This window comes from Orcinus orca, chromosome 2 (genome assembly GCF_937001465.1).
Source record: "Orcinus orca chromosome 2, mOrcOrc1.1, whole genome shotgun sequence".
Lineage (NCBI taxonomy): Eukaryota > Metazoa > Chordata > Mammalia > Artiodactyla > Delphinidae > Orcinus > Orcinus orca.
Window position 1 is genome coordinate 187,132,537 of NC_064560.1, and position 24,734 is coordinate 187,157,270.

The 24,734-nt window shown below is 45.1% G+C and overlaps 1 protein-coding gene across 14 annotated transcripts in view; it reads right to left on the reverse strand.

The window, feature by feature from the left end:
* Nucleotides 1-24,734, reverse strand: part of FOXN3 (forkhead box N3) — a 404,228-nt gene that overhangs the window by 16,502 nt on the left and 362,992 nt on the right. For 9 of the 14 annotated variants that reach the window (XM_049705642.1, XM_033418430.2, XM_049705633.1 and 6 more), the window contains 2 exons: nucleotides 18,492-18,557; nucleotides 8,518-8,623 (listed from right to left, as the gene is read on the reverse strand). In XM_049705642.1, coding sequence (XP_049561599.1) covers nucleotides 8,518-8,623; nucleotides 18,492-18,557 — 172 coding nt within the window. The remainder of the gene's footprint in view (nucleotides 1-8,517; nucleotides 8,624-18,491; nucleotides 18,558-24,734) is intronic. The other 5 variants (XM_049705636.1, XM_049705641.1, XM_049705640.1 and 2 more) reach the window with 2 other exon arrangements.

Sequence of the window (24,734 nt, forward strand, 5' to 3'; positions counted from 1 at the left end):
AGAATCTAATAGCGAATACTCTTTAATTCATTATATGAGAATAATGTAATCCTGACATGAAAACTAGATAAAAATAGCACTAGAGAAACATGGACATGGACAAATATGCAAAATTCATACCTAAGATGTTAGCGTACCAACACTAGCAATATGTAAAAAATATAATGTATCATAAGCATATCAGAAATGCAGATTTTACTCAAAATTGGGAATTTATAATGTAATTCACCAAGTAAAAAACAATGAGAGGGTTGATCGACTTCCCTGGTGGCGCAGTGGTTGAGAGTCCGCCTGCCGATGCAGCGGACACAGGTTCGTGCCCCGGTCTGGGAAGATCCCACATGCCGCGGAGCGGCTGGGCCCGTGAGCCATGGCCGCTGAGCCTGCGCATCTGGAACCTGTGCTCCGCAACGGGAGAGGCCACAGCAGTGACAGGCCCATGTACCGCAAAAAAACCAAAAAAACCAAAAAAACCAATGAGAGAAAAAATTTATAGTTATCTTAAATGATGTAAACATTTCGTTGATGAAATTCAACAACCATTTATGATAAAGTATCATAGCAAGCCAAAAATAGAAGGAATTTTTTTTGTTATGATAAAGTATATTTCCTAAAAAAACCTATAACATTCTATCAATTGTTCAATAACATAGCTCCCTTTAAAATAAGACACAATATAAAGATGTCTATTACCATTACTTTTACTCAGAGGTCCTAACTGCAATAGGACAGGAAAAATAAAAGATATAAGAATTAGAAAAATCCACACCATTATTTATATAAGATATAATTTTATACATAGAAGAATCTACAGATAAACTATTAAAGTTACTAAGCCGGTTTATTTTATTTAGCAAGGTTGCTGGAAAAAATCAATATACAAATAATTAACTCCACATGGATTATAGATTTAAATGAGTAGGAAAAACTTTTTAAATCTTTTAGAAAAAAACTATAAAAGACCATACGATCTTGGAACAGGGGCTTTTTAAAGACACTAGATTTCATTACAAAATGATTACTAAGCATGAAAATTAAGAGCTTCTATTCATCAAAAGACATTACTATGGACCGTGAAATGACCATCCACAAACTTAGAAAAGTTATTAGTAACACATATAGTCAATAAAGGATTAATATCCAGAATATACAAAGAACTCCTACAAAGATAAGAAAAACAGAAACAACCTGATAGAAAAATGAATAAAAATGTTGAGCAGGCAATCCATCAAAGAGCACATTCAAGCAGCCAATTAAATATATGAAGAACTGTGCAATATCTTTAGTAAGAAGGGAAATGGAAATTAAAATGCAATGAGATACTGTCACATATTCACTAGATTGGTTGAAATTGCAAAGTATGACAATTCCGAATGTTTGTGAAGATGAAGAGGAATGGGAAGCATCATACTCTGCTGGTAGGAGTGTAAATGGATACAAGCACTTTAGAAAACAATTTGTCATCATCTGGTAAAGCTGAGCATGTTCATACCTTACAAACCAACAATTCCCACACCTGGACATGCATCTTAAATGAAACTGGAGCCATGTATAGGAATTTCCATAGCGGCTTTGCTTGTAACAGCAAAGAACTATAAACAATTCAAATGTCTTAAAAAAAATTGTGGCATAGCCACAGAGTGGAATATTATACAGCCATGAAAATCATCATCAGTTACAACTATATGCAGCAAACCAAATAAACTTAATAATGAATAAAAAGAGCAAGTTGGAAAGAAGACATATAGTATCATTCTAGTTATATAAAACTCAAAACCAAGCAAAACTAAATACAGTATTTACAGATATCAAAAATACTTTTAGAAACCTAGGAACAGTAAATACAAAATTTGGGATTATGGTTATCTTTCAGATAGTGGGTGCAGGGGCCTCTGATGCTTGCTCCAGCTGGGTAGCCCTTGCCAGGAAGCATATGGGTCCAACAACTCCAGGACTTCTGTCTCAGTGGTCACCCCCAGGGCGGGGGCAGGAAGGAGCATAATTTTCTCCCATGAGCTGCAAATCGTCCCCTTAAAAGACTGAGGTAAATGTGACTCCCTCTCTGTACTAGATCGCAGAACACAACAGGAGTGATCCTAAAACTCTCCTCTATGAACCGTTTTGCATTTGGCACAGTTCTGCATACCGGGAGAGCAGAGGATTTTTAGATACAATAGGAAAAGCCCCCTGGACTTTCAAACCAATGCCATTGATTTGAAACACGAGGAGCAGCTCCAGAACGCTGATCAAATTTTACACAGGGAACTTGCTGGTCATTGTTTAGATTTCTGGACCAGAAGAGACAGAAGTCAAGACAAAAAGCCGAGCTGGCAGCCGAGCAGGAACTCTTGTGCATCCTTTGTCCTCCTGGTACTGTTTTTTCCTTTTCCCTTTAACCGCTCCCTTTAGTAATATTTCCTCCTCTCCTTCCCACCACTAAGCATAACCTCATACTGAGTTTTAGAATTGCCTTCAAAGACCATGGTTTCAGAAGATAAAATCTGACAGGTACTTGGCTTTTAACAAACAAAACAAAATACAATACAAAAGAAAGAGATCAGTGGCAAACTTTCCCTCCAGTTGTATAACTGGTCCCCACCCTATCTTAAAACTGAAGGTTGCAGGCTTCCTAAACTCCTGTGACAAACACCTTCTCCAAGGGAAAGACAAAGAAAATGACAAGGAGTAGATCTAAAGCTGATACGTAGGTTTTCCTGGTGACTCTATATGGACAGGACCTTACGTATTAATCTTTTGTATGTATAGAACCATTAATTTCTGACTTGCTTCCTGTTCCACGGGAAGTACAGTTTTCACTTGAGGTTCTTAGAGATCCAAATGAAATTAAGCAGCCTTAGGTGGTGATCAAATGGAGCTTCCTTATAATTTTACAACAGGCTATGGTTTAGACTACTGTCATGACTCCTCAAAACCATGGCTTTGCCACAAATGTGCACTGTCCTCAAGCTGGCACAGAAGCCCAATCTAAAGCCTTTTCTGGCGGTTGGGACTGAGCTTCAGATACCCAGAAAGGGGGCCTGGGAAGGTCTGTGGAGGGCAGGTTGGATGAATCCATAAGGCTCTCCCCATTACTCATTTCATTTTTTTTCCTTTTTAAAAGTTTGTGATAAAATACACAAACAAAAAACCTTACCATCTTAACCCTTTTGAAGCATACAGTTCAGTGGCATTAAATACATTCATAACATTGTGCAGGCATCCCCACCATTCATCTCCAGAACCCTTCATCTTGTAAAATTGTAACTCTGTCCCCATTAAACAATTTACCTCCCCATTCCCTCTCTCCATAGTTACTGGCAACTACCACTCTACGTTCTCTCTCTGTGAATCGGACTACTCTAGGTACCTCATATAAGTGGAATCATACAGTATTTGTCTTTGTGAGTGTCTTATTTCACTCAACATAAATGTCCTCAAGGTTCATCCATATTGTAGCATGTATCAGACCTTCCTTCCATCTTAAGGCTGAATATTCTATTGTGTGTATATATACCACATTTTGCTTGTTTGTTCATCTGCTGATGGACCCTTGAGTTGCTTACACGTTTTAGCTACTGTGTGAATAATGCTGCTATGAACATGGATGTACAAATATCTCTTTGAGAACCTGCTTTCAATTCTTTTGGGTATATACCCAGGAGTGGAATTGATGGCTCACATGTCAGTTACTATTTTTAATTTTTGGAGGACTGCCATCCTGTTTTCCACAGTGGCTTCACCATTTTACAACCCTACCAACAGTGCTCAAGGGTTCCAATTTTTCCACACCCTTGGCAACTCTTGTTATTTCCTGTTTTCTTGACAGTGCCATCCTAATGGGGGTTAAGTGGTATCTCACTGTAGTTTTGATTTGCATTTCCCTAATGATTAGTGATGTTGAGCATTTTTCTATGTGCTTATTGATTACTTGTGTATCTTCTTTGGACATAAGTCTGTTCAAGTCCTTTCCCATTTATGAATAGGGTTGTTTGTTTTTCTAATTATTTATTTATTGAACACCTGTATAATGTTTACTGTGCGCCAGGCATGTAACTGTGTGTTAATCCTAATAACTCATGAGGCAGGTGCTGGTTTTCTCTTGAGAAGCCCAGGCACACCTGGCCCAAGGTCACACAGCTGCAGGCTATGGACCCAGGAAACTTGGTTCCCAAGTTCATGCATGCAATTTCTGGGCTCTCTTGACATACGAAGGATGGCCCTTCCACCAGTTCTCTCTCAATCCTCTGGCAAGCCCTGGACATTTAATTTTTCTCTGCCACCTGAGAGGTCACTTGGGGTCAAAAAGCCTTAAGAGTTGAAAACAAGGTGGCTCAGACCCAGGAGAGTGCTACGGCCTGTACCTGGGAAGCAGCCCATAATTCTATGAATGTAAGAAGTCTTATGCTCCCATTTCCCAAGAGTTCCAGAAACAGTTCTTCTTGGACTAGAATTGTTTGTCCCATTCAGTGTATTCTCTGCAAGAAATTTCACTGGAGAAGCAGCAGAAGACACGGGCATAAAACTATGAGACGTGGGAGCAGTTATTTTGAGGAAAATGTGTCTTGAGGACTCTCTGCCCAAGCAAATTTAAAAATAAGCAGGTTTCCGATGTCTAAGGATGGGCCGATCCCTGAGGTTATTGAGTAAAAAGTCAACACTGTAAAGTCAATTATGCTATTGACAGATACTCTTACAAGGAGATTACACATCATAATTATATGCAAAGGAACCCAGCAAATACAAGCTGTGTAATGATCAGCTAATAAAAGTAACACTTCATCTATGTCAATAACAGTTTCAGAGTTAAGACAAACAAACATGGCCTTTGCCACTCAGTGGAGGAAAAAAAAATCCCTGAAAGACAAATATTTTCACTTAAGGAGAAGTTGCTTAGACTCACACAGAAAACCTGTCACACAAAGCAGGGTAGGAAACAGGTCTTCAGGGGGTGCTAATGACTTTCTGGCCCTCCTGCCAGCCCCAGCTGAACTGATGGGGACAGCAACCCCTGTAAACATGTGAACACCCCCAGGGACCCTTGGTCACTGCCACATGGTCTGGCGGACGACGTTTGCTGTTGTTCTATTCTCTGCTGGACTGTTTTCCCTATAACCTTAGTTGAATTTAGGTTCAACTGACAAATGGCCAAATTTAAAACAATTGCAATTGCAATGAATGTGAAAAAGCAAAACAAGATCCCCCCCCCTCCCCTCCAAACACTTCTTAATGGGTTTTACACAGTCTCTCCCGCAAATACCCACCTAGCTATGTTTATATTCATTTTTCCTGAAAGTGTCGCACTGCCTCCTATTTGGGCCATAAAGAGGGCAAAGGTATTATAAGCAAGGGTCCCTGATCTTCCAGAGCCTGTGACATTCCTCTCCCTAATGTCTCTTAAACTGAGGTGGAAAGTGCAGAATTGGTATTTGGATAATGGACTGCTAAGGCACAATGGTTTTCTTTATCTCTATTTATGCAAATGGGAACTTGTTTAGTTTCTGCAAACTGCGGTTGTACATTTCACTGAAATGATTCTGCTTAAACCTCCTGTGATGTTGAGGAAGGTCACTCTTCGACTATGAGTGCTTTTGTAGGGGGACAGGCGTTATGAAGCTACTGTCACTCAGCCCCAACCCCAGACTACTGTAGTGTTTCGTAAGCTGGAGCAGGCTGGGCTGGGGCAAGCCACATTTCTGCAGCACTCCTGGCTCTGCCTTCGAGAGACTGGGAAGGGGGTGGAGGAAGAGGGGACACGCTCCTTCCTGTGTGCTTCCTGTTCCTGCGTCACCCCAGCAATGCCTCTTCCCCTCTGCAGTGCCAGTTCATTCCTATAGTAGGTGCTGAATCCAGTTTGTGATTTTTCCAATACTGGAGACCCAACTTCTTCACGTTCCCTGAGAGGTACGTGCCCTAGCAGGAGGAGCTTTCTCCTTAGAGATACCTCTGGTCCTGCCACGGGTCCCTCCTCTGAGCTCAGAGATTCCAGCCCAGCTCAGTGGTACCTCCTAAGAGGTCTGGATCCCAGCCCCAGCCCCTCCTCTGAGCTCTGAGGTCCAGCTTTGAGAGGCAGTCATTCCAACCTCACCCGAGGGGATGTGGCTACTTCCTACAACTGTTTCCTCCGTGATACCCTGAGTTCTCTGTTACCCTTCCAGTTGCCTGGTTAATAACTTTCTACCTGGTTAACGGTTCTTTATTTTGAAGTCTCTCTGTTCGAGTACCTAGTGTGGCTTCTGTCTCCCAACTGGATCTGACTGATGCACAGGTCTAGCCCTGAACCTGTTTTGTGGCCTTTTACCGTGGAAGGAGCCTAGGTGAGGCACTGGCTGGACTGGATGAGTAGCAACTCTTTTACCAAAAAGAAGACATCATTGTTTTGCTGTAGTGCTATGTTATCTTCTAATCAGAACATAACCAGTTAAAAAAAATTATATTTTACATAATGCTTCTAGAGGCTAATCAGTAAATTTTTGCAATAATATATGCCATGAGGGTAATAATTAAAGTTAGGAATTAAAATTAGGAGCAGCTCCTGCTGAAGGCCAGCCCGGTCTCAGGCCTCCCTTCGCTCTGCCTGGCTCTTCCCTTCTCTGAGGGAATGGCTGGAGCCACGTGGAGAGCTTCGTTCGCTTTCAAAGGCACTGAAAAGATGCTGAAGGCGACAAACTGAAAGTCTGTACCCAGCATCCGCTCAGAAAAGTAGATTGTTACTCCCCGTAAGAATAGTCTACGGTCTCAAAGTCTTCTCAACCAAAAAGGCAAACTAGGAGGTTAGGCAGAAACAATTTTAAGAAAGAACGGAAAACAGAATGTCTCTCTCATAATGTGAGGTCAAGGCATGGATATATTGGCTTCATGGAAGAGGCTTACCATTTATGAATTCAATTACTGATCTCAGGATATCTAAGAAAAATATAGGAGAAGTACAAGAAAAAGAACCTTCCCATACACTTTTGGAAAGTATCACCATGTCTGGTTAATAGAAATGATAAGTGGTTTTTATCATTCTATGACTCTTCTAATTCCTACCAACTTTCCTCCTTAGCAGGTTCCAAATGCCAGCGCCTGCCCTGAAGATTAAGGACTTCCATCCTGGCAAAAGTAGTTGGTTTGCTGGGAGGATTAAAAGACACAAGTGAGTGGAGAATCTCCACATGGTTGATTCACATCAGGGAGCTCGACCCTACGTGTCCCTCAGGGCCCAGTTAACAGACTTCCTGGGATGGTTTCCTTTGGGACATGAAACACTATGAAAGCAAAATCGCCATTAGGTGTGAACTTGATCCAAAAGTGCAGGAAAGAAGCTGGAAGGTGATGCTGTGAAGGGATGCAGCTCAGCATGGCAGGCCTTTTCTAAACAAGGAGCTGTGTAACATGCAATGAGACATCAGCCGAGTGAGACCCAGCCCCCGTCCTCAGCGAGCAAACCACAGAGGACAGAGGGACACACACACATAGGGTCACTCATCAAAGGGTCACAACCAAAGCATGGGCTTATGGGTTCCAAGAAAAGAGAAATTAATCTGATGTTGGCTCAGAGGCCTGTGCAGAAAAGCTTTGTGAAGGAATCATTTTTGTGATGGGCCATGAAGGATATGCTGCCTTGTATATGGAGTCTGAGGGAAATTGACAGAGAGGAAACTGTATGAATAAGATGGGCAAACATTGGATGTATGCGGAGAACAAATTTGGCTCAAGGAGATGGGAGGACCAGGGGGACATCAGGGTGATGTGGTGGGAGCCAAGGAGGATGCTTTTGCAGACAGCTGGAGAGGCACATTTTAGGAAATCAGTCTGGCGATGGTTGATGGATGGGCGAGGGTGGGCAGAGAAGCAGCAAGGAATAGGAGGAAGGCATTCAAACTGGTGCGTGTGAGGCTTCCAAGCTAGCGACAGACCCTACTCTGGGGCTGGCAGAGGAGGTGAGAAGGATGGAGGAAAGAAATTTCCCAAGGAAGAGTTCATGTGGTTTGGCAACTGACTGGAGTCTCAGAAGCAGGAGACTGATGCCACCTGGTATTTATACATCACTTACCAAAGCACTTTTCACACACGATTTTTTGCATGTGAGTTTCATCGCAACCCTTCCCAGGACTAGAGGATTTCGTGGATGAGGGAACTGAGGCCCAGAGAGGTCAGACATCCACCCAAAGTCAAAGGACTGGGAAGTGACAGGGCTAAGTCTAGAGGTCGACCAGCTAGCCTAGAATCTAATGACTAACTTGCCCACCATTTCCTTCTGTTCACCTTACCGCACCTTTTTAGCACAAAGCAACTTAGTTTCATCTGTCTTCATTTAATCTGCAAAGAGACCAGGATAATTTGATGGCCCAAGAAGGAGTAGTTGGCACTTGGATTGGGGTCCCTGGGAGCTACTGTAACTTTTTTGAACACCCGTACTATTTCTGTCTTTACTACTTGAGGCTGGTCTTCTTCATCCCCTCGAGTAGCCCCGTGGGACACACAATGTCCTTCCCACTCCTCAGGTGGGCTTTGCCCAGCAAGCGTCTCCCTTACCTCACGGCTGCTGTCATTCCAATGGGAGTGATTGGCAACGGCCGGACTCCGGGAAACAGGCCTCGGCTCAGAACCCGCGTTCCGTTTTGTATCACTCCTGGAGGAACTGAAAGAGCAAAAAGGGAAAAGACACCACACATGAATCCAACTGTGAAGATTTCTGCTCTGAGTCAGAAATTTTGGATACACCAGAGAATGAGACAGAGAGAGAGACAGAGAGATAGAGAGAGAGAAGGGAGAAAGAGATAGTCATAGGTACATAGAGCAAGCAGAGACAGAGAAACACACACAGACACACACACACACAGACACACACACACACACACACAGGGAGACAGATACAGAAAAAAATACCATGAGAGCGAGACAGAAAGAGAGAAAGATACCACACCTCAAGAAAGGGACTAGTCAGCCAAGTCAGACCAATAGCTTATTATTGATGCCTTGGTGGGAAAAAAAAAAAAAAAAAGATCAGTTTTAAAAAGTGGGCTTCAAATATTATTTTCTTGCATTTATTAAATATAATCTTTTATCTCTAGTCAGACCCTAAAAAGATCTTAAGAACCTGACACCACCTGACAGCAGATGACCAAACAAAAGCATTTCCTCATGCTTCGCTGTTCATGGTCAGAATTGGGAACATCTTTCTAAGCATCCTTAATCCAACAAGGGAAAAAGACAGCCAAGAGAACAGCAGAGCTGATTTTACAAACTACTCAGCACCTCAGCGCTCACAACATCATCTCATCATCTCAGAATCCTCACAACCATCTCTGTTGGGAGTGAAGGGTTGTCAGCGGCGTGGATCTGGCTCCAGCCTCAGAATCACACAGCCCGCTCTGGAGGGCCGCCTTCCTCGTTCCCAGAAGCTTCCTCTAAGCAAATCTCCTGAGAGCTCTCTCATCATCCCATGGTCTCCTATACACACTCATCCCTGGATTAATCCTGAGCCAACCTTTCACGCCAGTGACCATCAGATACTGCCCACGCTGCATATAAACTCACGGTGGCCTTACATGAATCTGAGGCTGTGCAGAAGAGGGGAACCATAGGAAATCCCCGATATTCGATCTTTTTTGACCTCCAAACAGCAGTTCCTTCTGGTTCAAGCTAATATTCTTACTGCACCATCAACACTCCTCCATGTGTGTGTATATGGGGTCAGGCATGCATCCTGTGTGAGCACACTGACACAGGGCTTGTACACCTGGGTTTTAATCTTAGTTCTTCGGGTAGGACTTCACGCAAGCTCACGGAATCTCTGTGTCCCTCTTTGAACGGTGTTCTCTAAGACCCCTTCCGCTGCCAGCATCCGAAAGAGTCCCCAGAGCCCTGGCTGTGTTCATGCAGCCCCTGGCACAGTCTCATCCGGGGGCAAGGTGGACAAATTGTGCTTTCTCAAACAAACACCTTACCAAAAAGACTCTAGAAAATCATACCTTCAAAAATAAAAACCACTCTGGATATCAAGTTTTTAAAGCTGACATTATTTGTGGAGAATAACTACTCTTCCCAAAATACACAGCATATACTTTTTACTCCTATCATTTTCAGGTCTCTAAGAGCACATTTACTTAAATATTCGGAACCTTTAGTCAGGTCTTTCACGTAGGATGAATGTCCACTCTGGAATATGGGATTAAGTTATAGACCGATTCCTTGGGCGTTCTGTAGCTCCCGCTAATATTTTTTTGCCATTTCTCATCCAGGTTTGTGTAAGGCCCTAGTTACTAGGTTTTATAAAACGTGGGATGGGAGACAAAACTGAAACCAGTGCCTGAAGTCAGTACTACCAGTGCAGTCAGGGTTCCAGAATCCCCTGTCTCTCCCCATATTTAATTATGAAGGTAGTTTGAACTAGATCAGGAATTCCTACCCATCCCATACTATCAGCCTGATTTCAGATCATCTGAGGCAGGGGACTCACCAGGCATCTTAAAAGCATGAAACCTGTTATGATGTGATATTGCAGCTAATTATCATAGTTTGCCCAGTTGATGAGTTTTCTAGAACTCTAGAAGAGTGTCTAGAATTTATATTTACCTGAATTATTCCTATAAAGCTACAAGACAGTGTGGTATTGGTGTAAGTGCAGAAATATAGATCAATGGAACAAAATAGAGTCCAGAAACAGACTCATGTGTGTGGTCAACTGATTTTTTGACAAAAAATATGCAGACAACACAATGGGGGAGAAGAGAGAACAATCAGAGATCCATTTGGAAAACAATGAACCTCGGTCCTAACCTCATACCATTAGGAAAATTAATTAGAAATGGATCATAGACCTAAATGTAAGCACTAAAACTACGCAACTTCTAGAAGAAAATACCAATAGCTTCTGCGGACAGACATATGTAAAAACCAGTAGAACTATGCAGTTTGTAGACAGATGCTTCAGGTTGCTTGAAAAGAGAGGTGTTTTTGGTTTGTCTCTGTTTTGGGGATCGTGGGAAAGGGTTTTTCAATTATTTTGCTGTAGGGTACTCTCCCCAAAATGGTCAGATGACCACAGGTTCAGTTTAATTCTGATAATACTATTTAATATGCCAGTCACTAGGGATCTCACCTAGAACAGCAAGCAAATCTCATAGAATGGTACCCCCCCCAAAAACTTAAATATTTAAAATTTATACCATGATTATAATTCTCACCCGTAAAAATTATTACAGTCCCATATACAGATTGTATCAATTAATGGATTAAACTACCAACTACCTGCCAATGTATGAGACGAAGGGGACACAGGGTCCCCACAGTTAAGTGGGACAGACAGAAAACTGAAGAGGCAATGAAAATATACTATGGCGAGTGCTAGGGCAGGGGGCCTAAACGCATGAAAGATGGAGACACCGAACCCAAAAAAAAGCTATCTGGGAAGGCTTCCTGTAGGAAGTGCCGTCAAAGTTGGGATTCAAAGGCACAAACCAGGCCTAGAAGTGATAAAAATCACAATGTGCACATGAACTAAAAAGTAATTTTGATAAAGCACATAATCCTAGCAGGCATGAGATGCCTTTGGACTTCATCTCATGGATATTGGGAAAACCATTAAAGGGCTTTGAGCAAGGAAGTGGTCTGCAGCATAGTGGCTGAGAGCCAGACTCTGGTGTTTCCCATGCGTGTCCTTTACTGCCTGTGTCCCCTGACAAGCTACTTAAGTAAGGAGGAGACAAATGGTATTTATCAGAGTATTTAGAGATTTAACTGAATTAATAAAGGCATTGCTATTTTGAAAATACATGTTAGCCATCAATCCCCTCATCATCATCATCGTCATCAACATGCTCAACATTCCCAGAGCAATCCTGGGGTGGCCTGTGTTGTCTCCAGTCCAGGTAAGATGAAAGCCCGTAAGAATGCGTAAAGACAAAACCAGACCGCATTGGAAGACCTTGACCATCTTTCTGGTCACAGACTTAGCCGGAAGAGCAACCACTGCTCTCACGGTGCTTCCGTTCTCCTTGAACAAATCATGTCAGAGTCACCATTTTGGCAAAAACACCGGAACCACCTAAAATCCTGGGACAAAGACTAGGGAGCCCTGGAAAGTGAAGCGGGCGGATGAGAGTCATGGAACATGCATTCCCCTGGCCTCTAGTACAGCCACAGAATCACCTGCCAGTCAAAGGAGAAATGCAGCCCCACTTTTTCTTTTGCCCAGAGTCCTCTGCCCAAGTGCCTAGAACCTCTAAGCACCAGGGGCGCACCTGGCGTGAAAGGAAACAGAGAAAGGAAGCCAGCCCTCACTGAGCACCTACTGGAGACTGGGTTCTTTTGACCCTCTTGTCTCATTTAAGCTTCAGGGAAGAAGCCTCCTGCATGGTTACAAGTCATGGGGCCACATGGCCTCCATTCAAAGTCTTGCCCCACCGCTAGCTCTGTGGCTTTGGGCAAGTGCCTTACCCTTTCTGTGCCTCAGTTTCCCCACCTGTAAAGTAGGCATAAACATACCTCAGAGGATCATTTTGAAGATTAAACAAGACAAAGTACACAAATTGCTAGCTCAGTGGCTGGCCCATTATATAAGCTCATCGTCACCGTCACCACCATGTTCATCCTTCCACCATCCCATCTCACCGCAACGGCATCTTCTTACTAATTATCTCTGAGGCATAGGACCTAATGGGGTCAGGACATGGGGAAATTCTTTCAGCCTATTATGCTTTTTGTAGCTCTCCCTAACTCTGCACTCACCCCTGAAAACATCTTCCTGGTTAATGAACTGTATTCACTTCAAAGACAATCTCACGGACGGAGCTATCCCTCAGCATTAAAAGGTTTTCCCTGAGCTATTTTCTGAACCTCGCAAGACTTCTGGTGTGCAGACTAGGCTCTTCTTCTGAATCCTGGAGCTCGTTCTCAAATGAGCTGCCACTGAACGCTGCCTCGGCCAAACCCGGCATTTCTCAGTCCTCAGCACTGGCAGTGCGCCTCACGTGCGGCGGGCGGGTGTGCCCCTCTCTGCTCACAGGCTGCCAGGAGCCCGGCTGTGACACTTAACTGTCCTCCCATCTTTTCTCCTTTCCGTCTCCATCCCCAAGTTTCAAGAATGTGGCTTCTGAAAGATGAATCACAGCCAGTCTAAAATGTCTGAGAAAGGTATTCTGAGGTCCCTATTGCATGGCTTTTTGGACTCTGGGATCTGGAGGAACCCGAGTCCACCACTCCTCAGTCCTTCTCCTATCAGCAGGTCGATGTCCTTTCATTTCCTTTGCATTTCCCTCAACGTATTTCAAAGCACGTAAACCCCAGTGCACCCCACCCAATGTGCTGATATTATACCTAGGCTCCAGCTAGAGAAGAGACGTCATAAGAAACTGGACATTCAAAATCAACCTTAAACTCAGATTTGTGGCTCTCACTAAATCAACTATACTCCAACAAAAATTAAAAAAAAAAAAAAAAGCACGGGCCTCCAGCATCATCCCCTTCTGTTAGATCAGTTAAATATCTGGTTCTTCACAGGGAACTCTGCCCGATACTCTGTAATAACCTAAACGGGAAAAGAATTAGAAAAAGAATAGACACATGTATATGTATAACTGAACCACTTTGCTGTACACCTGAAACTAGCACAACATTGTTAATCAACCTACTCCAATATAAAATAAAAATTTTTTAAAATGGCTTTTATAGGAGAGAAGACATACATCTGAGACTCTCAAATCCTGGGATGAGGTGTTAAGGACATCAGCACCAGGGCTCCCAGCCGATCGACCACTTTACCTTAAGTTATACGGTGACCCTAAACTTTCTTACTTTTAACCAGCAAGAAAGCAACACACACACACACACACACACACACACACACACACACACAGTCCAATCAAGCAGCACCGCTCACTGTGATCTAAATGTGATCGTCTCCAGAACCTAAAAAAAAAAAGTTGAAGGCACAAGAGAAACCTTCCTGCAGCTCCGCCCCCCTCAGCTCCGCCCCATCCTGGCTTCCCCAGCTTCCCTCCTGATGCTCAGTTTCCTTGATTTTCACAGCTTGTGAAAGTAACCCCTGCGCTCCTGCTGCCGCCTTTGGAGAGCAGCCCTGGCTAAGCTACCAGAGGCCATAAGCTGAGCAGCAGGTGATTCCGATAATCCTTCCCTTTCCTAAAATTGGCCTTTCCACCTGCTTCCTTGGAAAGATGCTGGGGAGGGGGCTGAGAGAGGGGAGCCTGTTTCCTGGTTGCCCTTCTTCGCCGGTGGCTGGTGCATCTGTACACAGCCTAGTTCTGGGGAGGGGGATGCAGAACTCCACCTCCCCCCTCCGTCCCATTTTGTTGTTTTGTTTATTACCTAGAGTTCCTCTCTGGAACATTCCAACCAGGGATCATGCAAGCCTTTGAAGATGAGTAATGGTGATCTGACTTCTCCGGACTTAATAACAATTCCTCCACTGGGGTTAAAGATGACTCACAGGGCTTGTCGAAGGGGAACTGCAAAGCAGGTATTTAAGTAGACTCTAGAAGCTGGAATTAGTCTACACAGACACTTTTTATTGGGGCGGTGGGTAGGTGGATGGACTTGACCAGAAGCATAATCCAAAGTTAAGAGATAAGGAGGAAGCAGTGTCCTGCTTGGATTTTTCTGGAAGTAGTGTTTTTCAGAGCACCTGAGACACGATGGCACACCTTGTAGAATGTTCTCCATACGGCAATCTGGGAAAGTCTGAGAAAGATCACATTACCGCTGGTGCTACCAGAGGAGACAAAATGCTGTGGCCTGAGGTTTTGATTAGATGTGCACTGCTGCCTCACAGAAAGAGAAGCATCAGAGCACAGGCAGGGGCTGAGGGGACCCACAGGGAGTCCAGCTCAAGCAACACATAGTGCAGTGAGCACCCTTGGGGCAGGATCGGGTCCCCCCAAGATAAGCGGCTTGGCTGACTGGGGTTCTTGTCAACTTCTGGAGAAGTTTCCTTTCTATGAACTAGTCAGCTCAGAGCCAGACTGAGGCCAGTCTGCACCGAGCTAGCTGTGCAGATGCTGAGCAGGGAGGATGAGTGGAAAAGACCTAAGTGGCTGCCATCTGGTGACCTGAAGTGAACTGGCTACGAAGGGCAATGACAAAGGAAAAGGCTTTCAAACCATCCAGGACAGCCTCCGACTGCTGGGAGTGCCAGTGGCAGACAGACTAGGTTGGTGGCCGGTGGCCCCCATTCAAAGAGGGGCATCACACAGCCTGGGAGGTGAAAACAAGGGGCTATAAATAGCAGCACACGAGGAAGCTCTATAAACAGAGCCCAGCCACGGAGCAACACGGGGGAGAACACAGGCAGGCTCCGTGCAGACAGGAACCCACGCTCCCCACGCGTGGCAGTGGCAGGACCCCCGAACCTGGGTGATGCACACACACATCCTCACCGGGACACATGCACACAAACACCCCTCGGTAGGCTGCCCACACTCCAGCACTGCCTGGGCGTCTGCTGCCTTTGAACCTTTTGGTCGAGGGGTCACCTCTCACTTTTTCCAGGCTTTGCACAAAGCCAGCAGTGTAGGGCACGGTGGCTTCACCACCGTATGTATGGAATGCGTCTCCCGTCAGGAGGCGAGGTACTGCATCACTTCCCAGGACAAGAAACATCAGGCAGGGAGGGGAAGGGAGAGTGAGGCAAAGAAGAACTAAGTGAAAAGAGAGGCCTGGCGTCGGAGACACAAACCTCGGACTGCGTTTCTCAGAAGGCTGAGGAGGGACCCCCTGGCTCCCCCAAGTGCCTGGAGCGGACGCTCAACAGACACTCACTTCCTTCCGATGGTACTGGTCCAATTTTGGGGGGCTTTACATCCGGCCCACTGAGTATGCCCTAGCTTGGCCTCAAGGGGATTTTACAAGGCTTGGGGTCAGACAGGAAGGTGAATATGAAGGTGATGTTCTACCCTCTGCCCAGTCCTTAAATTTACTTCTCTGCTGCTCCTGCCAATGCGTCTCCTTCCACGACTTTTATGGGCTTCCTTGTTCCTTCCTTCCAGGACCCTGGGACCCCCTCTTGGCGGGGGCCTTCACGAAGGCTACAGCCAGGTTTCTCACAGTGGTGAGAGCGCGGTAGGAAAGCCCTACATGACTCTACAGCTTCAAGACATGAACGCGCTTTGAAAACTCAAATTCAGCATTTCAATGTAAATAAGACTATGGATACCTTGAAAAAAATAATTATTACAGTTTGTGTTACAGTAAGGGAGAGAAGAAGTTCATTTAGCCATGAGAACATTAAAACAATTCACTTCTCAGCTAATCGGGATCAACCCTTTTCCTCTTCTATCTGTGGTCAAGAATCTAGTGATAATGGATTATTATAAAGCTGCTTTTAATGACCAATCCCTTTGCCTTTCCCTGCTTAACTCCATTATTCCAGTTCATCAAGTTATTTCTTTTTTTCTTTTCTTTGTTTTTTTTTGCGGTATGCGGGCCTCTCACTGTTGCGGAGCATGAGCTCCAGACGCGCAGGCTCAGCGGCCATGGCTCACGGGCCCAGCCGCTCCGCGGCATGTGGGATCTTCCCGGCCCGGGGCACGAACCCGTGTCCCCTGCATCGGCAGGCGGACTCTCAACCACTGTGCCACCAGGGAAGCCCCAAGTTATTTCTTTAAACCAATGATCACTGCGGGCGGCGGCTGAGTGCAAAGGAAGGTGCCTGAACCTTACACAGCTCTGATAAAATCAGTACGCCTGCCTCATGATGAATTACGCAACTCGATTTCAGAAACCATTTCAGACCGTAACTGAATTACAGTCTGGTCTATACTCTTCCTGCAAGAGTCATCTGAGAATGGAGGGTTTTTTTTATTTTTTCTGATTTTGTTTTTTTCATTTCCTTTTAACTTCAAACATCATTTGAAACCCACACTACAGGTTAGCCGCTAGTGAGAGGACTGCACCGGTACACATCTGCTTACGGTGGTGTTTCCTTCTCGGAGGTGTGGGCAGCCGTTATGTCAACTGCTGGCAAGCTGAGTTTAGCAAAGAGAGAATGAGAATTCTGCACCTTCAGGATCAGGTAATGGCAGCCCGCGGCACAGGGATGAGTCTCTCCCGAGAACGCCTGGCTGCATCTCTTGGGTCCTTTAAAAAATGGACCAGGGGGCTTCCCTGGTGGCGCAGTGGTTGAGAGTCCGCCTGCCGATGCAGGGGACGCGAGTTCGTGCCCCGGTCCAGGAAGATCCCACATGCCGCGGAGCAGCTAGGCCCGTGAGCCATGGCCGCTGAGCCTGCGCGTCCAGAGCCTGTGCTCCGCAACGGGAGAGGCCACAACAGTGAGAGGCCCACGTACCGCAAAAAAAAAAAAAAAAAAAAAGGACCAGGTAAGGAAGGAGCCAAGTTTCCTAAAGCTGTTGGAAGGCTGTGACGAGTAGAAGGCTAGGAGGGATGGTCTGGAACTCCGCATCAAAAGACACCTGGGTAGGGTCTGGGAACAGATGTTCTCCTGTGGGAAACCCTATCAGCTCCAGAAGCGGGGGATTCCCTTCGCTCGGGAGGCCATGCAGCGCTCAGAATGAGGCAGGCGGGCGCCAGCCCTGGTGGGCGTCGCGGCGGGGTGTGCCGCTTCACGCCGCCGTCTCCACGCCGTGAGTTTCATGCACAGGAGGCGGCGATGCAATTGTCCTGCCAGCGAGCTGAGCGGCCCGTGGTGGCTATCTGCTCAACAGGCTTCTGGTGGGGGGTGGAATGTGCCAGAGAAACTAGCCTCAAGTTGGGAGGAGGAGGGGACAGATGTCTGCGTTTGGGTCATTTGTCATCACTTGGGAAGGAGACCTTTCTAACAATGTTGTAGCGCCAGAGGTGGGGAGAAACATCCGATGGTGGAGAGAAGAGAGTTCAAGTTAGGAAAAGAGTTGTCTCAAGCTTGACATTGCTCAAGGGCCAACAGAAGATGAAGACAGGAGCCCTGCTTACGCTAAACCAGCCCTGCCCTTCTGTCTGTGGCACCCTGGAAAGCTGGTGGGGAAGACGCAGGGCGGGGGGCACCACAGTGTTTCCATTTTAAGGCTGTTCCAAACTCCTGCATCCCCGCCTCGCCAGATTTTCCTCTCCTCTCTCTTAAATGGTAGCCTGTTATTAATGAGGTCCCCAAGGGGAGAGGAATGTCTAAAAACGGACACTGCTGAGTTCCATGACTGTCAGGCTGGCCCCCTGTAGCCTCTTCTAGCAGAAACTACAAACTCACGGGAACAATTCCTGCAGGACAAAGGGTCTCTCCTCTGGGACTCATTACAGGGTCCACTTCCCTGCCCCCAAGTCTTAAGCCCTGAAATTATATTAGAACTTTCTCATCTTGGAAACACACCTATGCATCATTCATACATATGCGTAGCTGCATCTTTATGCGCACATGTATGTAGTCATGCACTGAGGTAGTTTAAAGTGATTCTATAAGGGAAGGTTGGCTTGAGCATTAGTTCTTCCTATGGCCTGGTATATAAAGGAGAAGGTTAAGTTCACAAACTATGGTGCTGTAGGCTATAGAAATATCTACTCACAACCTGCTTGTATCTCAGGGGGAGTATTCAAAAGCATCATGGCACTGGCAGCATCAATGTCAGGATCTGGAAAAATCAACCAATAAACAACATTATTTACAACGGGGCCGGTGTGTGTGGGTGTTTTTCCCCCTGCACGTTACAGTTTATGAATGCAACAGAGAAAAAAAATTCCAGGAACTAGAGGAGCTATCCCAAAGGTGACTTTTCTTCCCATTTGGATTTGCAAGGAAGAATGTTATTCTAGAGTGAGACTTAAGGGGCATGTTAGCAAGTTTTTCAGATAAAGCACGGCTTTTTTTTCGCAGTTTGCTAATTTCATAATTTGCACTGTATGTTCCTGATAAGTTGCTGATCTTTTCACCCGCACAGCTTTGTCCCCGGGGGTGGAGGAGAGGAGAGTGGGGTGACAATAGAAAGTTCAGCCGCCGGAATCTTTAATGAACCAGGGAAGCTCACAGCACCAAGAAAAGAAAGCACTAAATACACCTGCATCTAGTGAGATACAAACAAGATATTCGGTCATTTCCATTTGTCAGCAGAATGTAAACTGTATTTTATGAGGTTGTCGCAGCAGTGGTGGAGGCGGTGAAGGCATTAAACACACACACACATCAATATAAAGAAAAAAATTAAAGTTCTGATGTTGAGGGGACAACATTTGTTTCCACATCTATTATTGCTTTTAATATGGGACAAAAAAAAAAAACAACTCATCACTTCATTGCTATCAGTCTTAATAGGTTTCTGAATCCTTTCTGATCCACCAGTTGACAGATGGCAGGTTATATACAGACAGAAAAATATTATCCTTTTATAACTAAATTCATTTTCCTCTGAGAAACAGCAGCTCTGCTGCTATGGAAATGAAAGTCACCATGGCAACAGTAAACAACCCCCAAGAATGGTCACTGAATAGGCTGAAAAGAACATCTGCCCCAGCCCAGCGTCCCAGCTGCCCTGGGGTAAAATTCACTAATAGTGCAGCGAGGCCGAGTGACAGGAGCTGCCGCTTGAGCCCGGTCCAAATAAAGGAAGTCGACATCCAAATGCCTGCCCTTGAAGATTACTACCTCCGCGTCCACTAAACCGATGACTAATGACGGGGTGCGGGGTGGCGGGGTCGCACTTGTCAGTTTTCGTATAAATTACATACCAAAAAATTCAATTTACTGCTAATGGCTCCATGGCACTTTATCTGGGGTTTTATGTTAGAAAATAACTTTTTTACCGTTTAAAAAAGTACATGTTTCATAACTTTATATGTGCAGTTTAATTCCAGGGGAGTAACGTGATACAGTATAAAGCCCTACCAGTGATTAATAATACGGTTGACTCTGGTTTCAGAAGAGTGTCTCAAAACAGAAAAAAACCCAAAAAACAAACAAAGGCAAAGGAACTTGACTCTTCAGGTCTTTTTCTATTTTGCCTGCAGGAGGTCCATTACTTACACTTCATAATGGAGTGAAATTTTATTTTAAGAAGTACATTGTAGGAGAAACAGGTAGGTTAACTTATTTGACAACTCCTGGGGTGAAACTCCTAAAACAGTCATCGATTCCCACTGATGTTAAAATATATATATTAGTTGAATGATGAACCAAAAAACTTAAAGTTCCACTCAGTGCTCCCAGGGTTGCCGCTGTCCCTGCCCTCTCATGTCCCCACCAGGACAAAGGGCTCGCAGTGTCAGGGTACTGCTGGTACCCCACAAGCCATAGGCAGCAAGGCTGAGGCCTTCCTCTCTTAGTCCCTCTCTTTGGAAAGGGCCTTTCCTTTCTCAGGAATGAGAAAACGTGCCTGTTTCCCCTCGCCAAGCAAAGGTTCTTTGCCATCTTCGAGAATGCAAGTGCTGCAGGCAACCCAGGTTTGGCCTGGCTGGACGGTCCCCACCTCCCCAGGCCACTCTCATTGGTGTTTTCCTGAGTGACCAGGAGGTTTGATGCGGGCAGAACAAGAGGAAATATAGTTAAGAAGTCTGGAGTCTTTTCCTACTTATTTTGCCAGAAAACTAAAGAAAGTAGTTCCGTACTCTTCAAAAACACATTCGACCTCAGGAGGAAGGTGTAAAGGGCCACAGATAGAAAGATGTAATGAAAGAAGGAAAAAGAAGGGAGAGAAAGAGAACTTTAAAGGGCAAGAGTATTAACATCACGTGGATTTCACCGAACCTAAGTGGGGCAGCCCCAAGGGCAACATGGGAACATCCACCCATGACCCCTACCCCCACCCCACCCAGCCAAGCCAAAGAAACATATAATCTAAGTAAAGATAGGATGCTTTAGGACAAGTCCTCCAATCCTTCCTTCCAACCAGATTTGCCATGCCCGAGGCCGCCACAGATAAGAATTCTGTTGCTACCTTGGCACTCCTGCTGGTCTCCAGGCATCTGGGGCAAATGTAACACCCAGTCTTCTCATTATTTCATGCATAATCAATTCCTAAGCCCCACTCTCCATTCTGAACGGGTCAGTTCCTGCTCATGAAGCCCCAGGAGGAGAACGGAATGGAGGGCAAGGCACGGGATTCCTCCCTCATGCTATCTTGGCAGGTGAATCGGCAAACATGAGAACTGTAAATGGTATGAGAAAACGTGATCATGAGTCTGTGCAGGTGTGTACACCCTGGCACGACAGTGCCAGCCCTTCCCTGGGGGACACAGTGAGTGTCATCCCTGGCGTACTGGTTGATGAGTCTGACAAATTTTATACCAGCGCTACCACCACCGTAATCAAGGTAAAGAGGAGAGTGAAGATACAGATTTCCATCACCCCGAAGTTTCCTTGTGCCCCTTTGCTGTCATCCCTACCCTTGCTCTGGGCAACTACTGGCTCGCTTTCTGTTATTCATCCAGGCTGTGGTGTCAGCAGTTCCTTCCTATTACCGTTACTGTCAAGTAGTACCCCATTGTATGGATACACTACAATTTGTGTATCCATCTACCCGTAGATGGACATTTGGGTTGATTCCAGTTTGGGAACTTACAGAAAAAGCTGCTGTGAACTTTTCTACCAGTCTTCTGAGAACAGCTTTTCATTCCCTTGGGTAACCGCTGGTAAGTGTACGTTTAACTTTACAGAGGATTGATTCTCTTTTCCAAAGAGGCTGTACCACGTATGAGTTCCAGTTGCTTCACATTTTTGTCAATCTTTTAAAACTTGAGCCTTTCTAGATGTGTCGTGGTATTTCCTGGTGGTTTTAACTTGTATTTCCCTACTGACAAACGATGTTGAACATCTTTTCATGTGCATAATGGCCATGTGTAGATCTTCTTTTGTGGAAAGCCTGTTCAAGTTTGTGCCTGTTTTTTCATTGGGTTGTTAAATTTCTTACGATTGAATTGTAAGGTTTCTTTAAACATTCTAGATAGAAGTCCTTTGCAAGATATATTTTTCTGAGTCCACGGCCTGTCTGTTCAGCTTCTTAATAGTGTCTTTTAATAAGTAGAAGTTTGAAATTTTTGTAAAATCCAATCTATCGATTTCTTTTATAGCTCAATGCTTTTTGTGTCCCAACTAAGAAATCTCTGCCTACCCCAAAACTGCACAGAATTGTCTCCTGAGTGGCATCTTTTTGTCTCATTTGTTAGTGTATCAAATATAACATTATCTGGGTTCAATACTCAGATACAGATAAATGAAAATGGAAGTAATCAACCAGACCTCTTTCTTGATCCAGTAAGCTGCTTAAGCACAGATCTCCCAGAACTGTACAGATCAATGCTAGAAGGGCCAGCTTTGGCTCCAGGTGTGTTGAAGAAACACCAGACAGCCCGAAAGAAGCCTCAATCAGCCATGTTTCTATGTCAAAAAGTCTCTCGGATCCTCTACTAAACATCTGACACACCTTTACGCTTGTCACACCCAGGCATCCTGTGCGTGTTTCAGTCTTCAGAGCCAAAAACCACCCATCCCTCCTCTCTAAAGAGATGCTACAATATTATTAAAATGTCTAAGATTTTTTCCCTTAAAAAAAAAATCAAGAAAGTAATGCATGCCCACTGTGAACAAAAAATATACACTAGGGGGGGTTCCCTGGTGGTGCAGTGGTTGAGAGTCCGCCTGCCGATGCAGGGGACATGGATTCGTGCCCTGGTCTGGGAAGATCCCACATGCCGCGGAGTGGCTGGGCCCGTGAGCCATGGCCGCTGAGCCTGTGCTCCGCAACGGGAGAGGCCACAACAGTGAGAGGCCCGCATACCGCAAAAAAAAAAAAAAAAAAAAAAAAAAAAAAAAAAAAATATATATATATATATATATATATATATATATATACATATGTATGGATATAATTTGAGAAATAAATGCCTTCCCCATAGACCCACTCCCAGATTCACATTTCCTTGTACATATGTCCAGAAACTGTCTATACAAATACAGGTGTTTATATATATTCACTGAAATACCAGCACACATACGCTTACACATGCACACATATCTATTCTTTAAAAATTGGTTCATGTGGAAAATACTCTTCTGAAGATAACTTTGTCCCCCTATTTTTCACTTAATGACAGATCTTGGCACTCTGTCATATTAGTATACATAAGCCGAAGCTTTTTTGTGGTGACTTTTTCATGCATAAAAACACACCACAGTGTTCGTACCGACATTCCCTCTCCTTTAGACTGCAGACTCTCAGAAGGCAGACACAAAGCGTTTGCAACAGGAAACCTGCGCCCAGCACACTGCTTTCTCCCTACAAATCCTGAGCCCCCGAAGACACCGCCTTAGCACAGCAATCCCCTCCTTCTCTCCCGGCCCCCATCTCTCCCTCCTCTGCCATGCACAGCTCTTACTTCTCAACCTCTCTCTGGGGCTCACCCCCAGCTGCCACCTTGGTGACGTGTTAGTTTTCATGAGCACACTTTGGGTATCCCTAAAAGCCTCTCAATCCCTGTGCTCAGGAGAGAGCTGGCAGTGGCCTGTGTCCTTAGGCAGCCAAGGGGCTTTCTGATGGAAGCACATCTTCCTGGTGGGATGCTTTTGACCAAGGATGCTTGTTCTGGAGCTCTTTGGCTGGGGCTGTTTTAGGGGACTGGGCAGCTGGTCTGGAGCCAGGGATGCTCTGCTTCGGAGGCATGGTTGATTCCGACAGATGAAAGGTCCAGGACCAGATTCGGGAAGGAAGAGCTGCATGTTGGCTGCGTCAAATTTTTCCCTGGGCTTAAAAAAAAGGAATTCTACCCCCGAGATGGTTCAATCCAGCTTACCAGCATAAGAAAAGAGGAAGAAGATATTTTGGCCAGGAACTCTTTTTAGGAAAGAAGATCCACCTGGCAGAAGTATCCTTTATGTTGTATCTCTGGGGAATGTGCGTGAGGCAGAGGGGGACAGGAGAACAGAGCAGCACAACCCTCTTTATTTTTGGAGGGGGTGGGGGCGTGTTTCACAGCAGTACCGAGTTCAGCATCCTAATACCAGAGGCCGTATCATTTACCACTCGGTTAATTCAGTAAAACATCAAGAGTGCCATCACGGATGCTTAATGACCATCCTTAAAACCCAGCGAATCTCAAATCCCATATTTAAAAAAATTCCTCCTTTCTCATGCTTCAGTAACAAATGTTACTTCTCCTCTGGCCTGGCTCCCAGCGGCCCATTTCAATTTTCATCTTTAATACAGTTGTCTTATCACATTGCCTCTTCTCTGTACTATGAGACTGAAAAACGGTCACACATCTTAAAGAGGTTTTCAAATCCTCTTTCTCCTGAAGGTATATAGACAATTATGTTATCCTACAGTGAAATAACAGGTAACAAAGTTTCCAGAACCAACGGTTCAGCTGTTTGGATTTAAAAAAAAAAAAAAAAAAAAAAGATTGTGCTTCATTTTACCAAAATGTGGAGACAGTTCCTTCTGGGCACCGGGAGGAGGCTTTTCCTTTGCGAGTATCACGGGAAGAGCACAAGGCGAGGCGTGAGTGTTCTTGGGTTTGAGTCTTGGGGCTGCTGCTAATCAACATGTGACTTTCACTTTGCTGGGTCTGAGCTCATTCCTTTTAAAAGGGTGATGGGTGGCTACAGACATGGGAGGGGCTGAACTGGTTTTAAATCTCATTCCACAGAGTTCCTGGCTCCACCCATAAGGCCCCATAAAGTCCCCTGACTTTTTCCTCCCTTTCCAGCTCACAGCTGCCAGAACTATGGACTCCAAGGAGTATCTACCAAATGGGGCATCTGCTCCAAGGCCTCTGGAGGCAGTTAACACTCTTAGCAAGGCTGGGAGACTATCCTAGTGTCC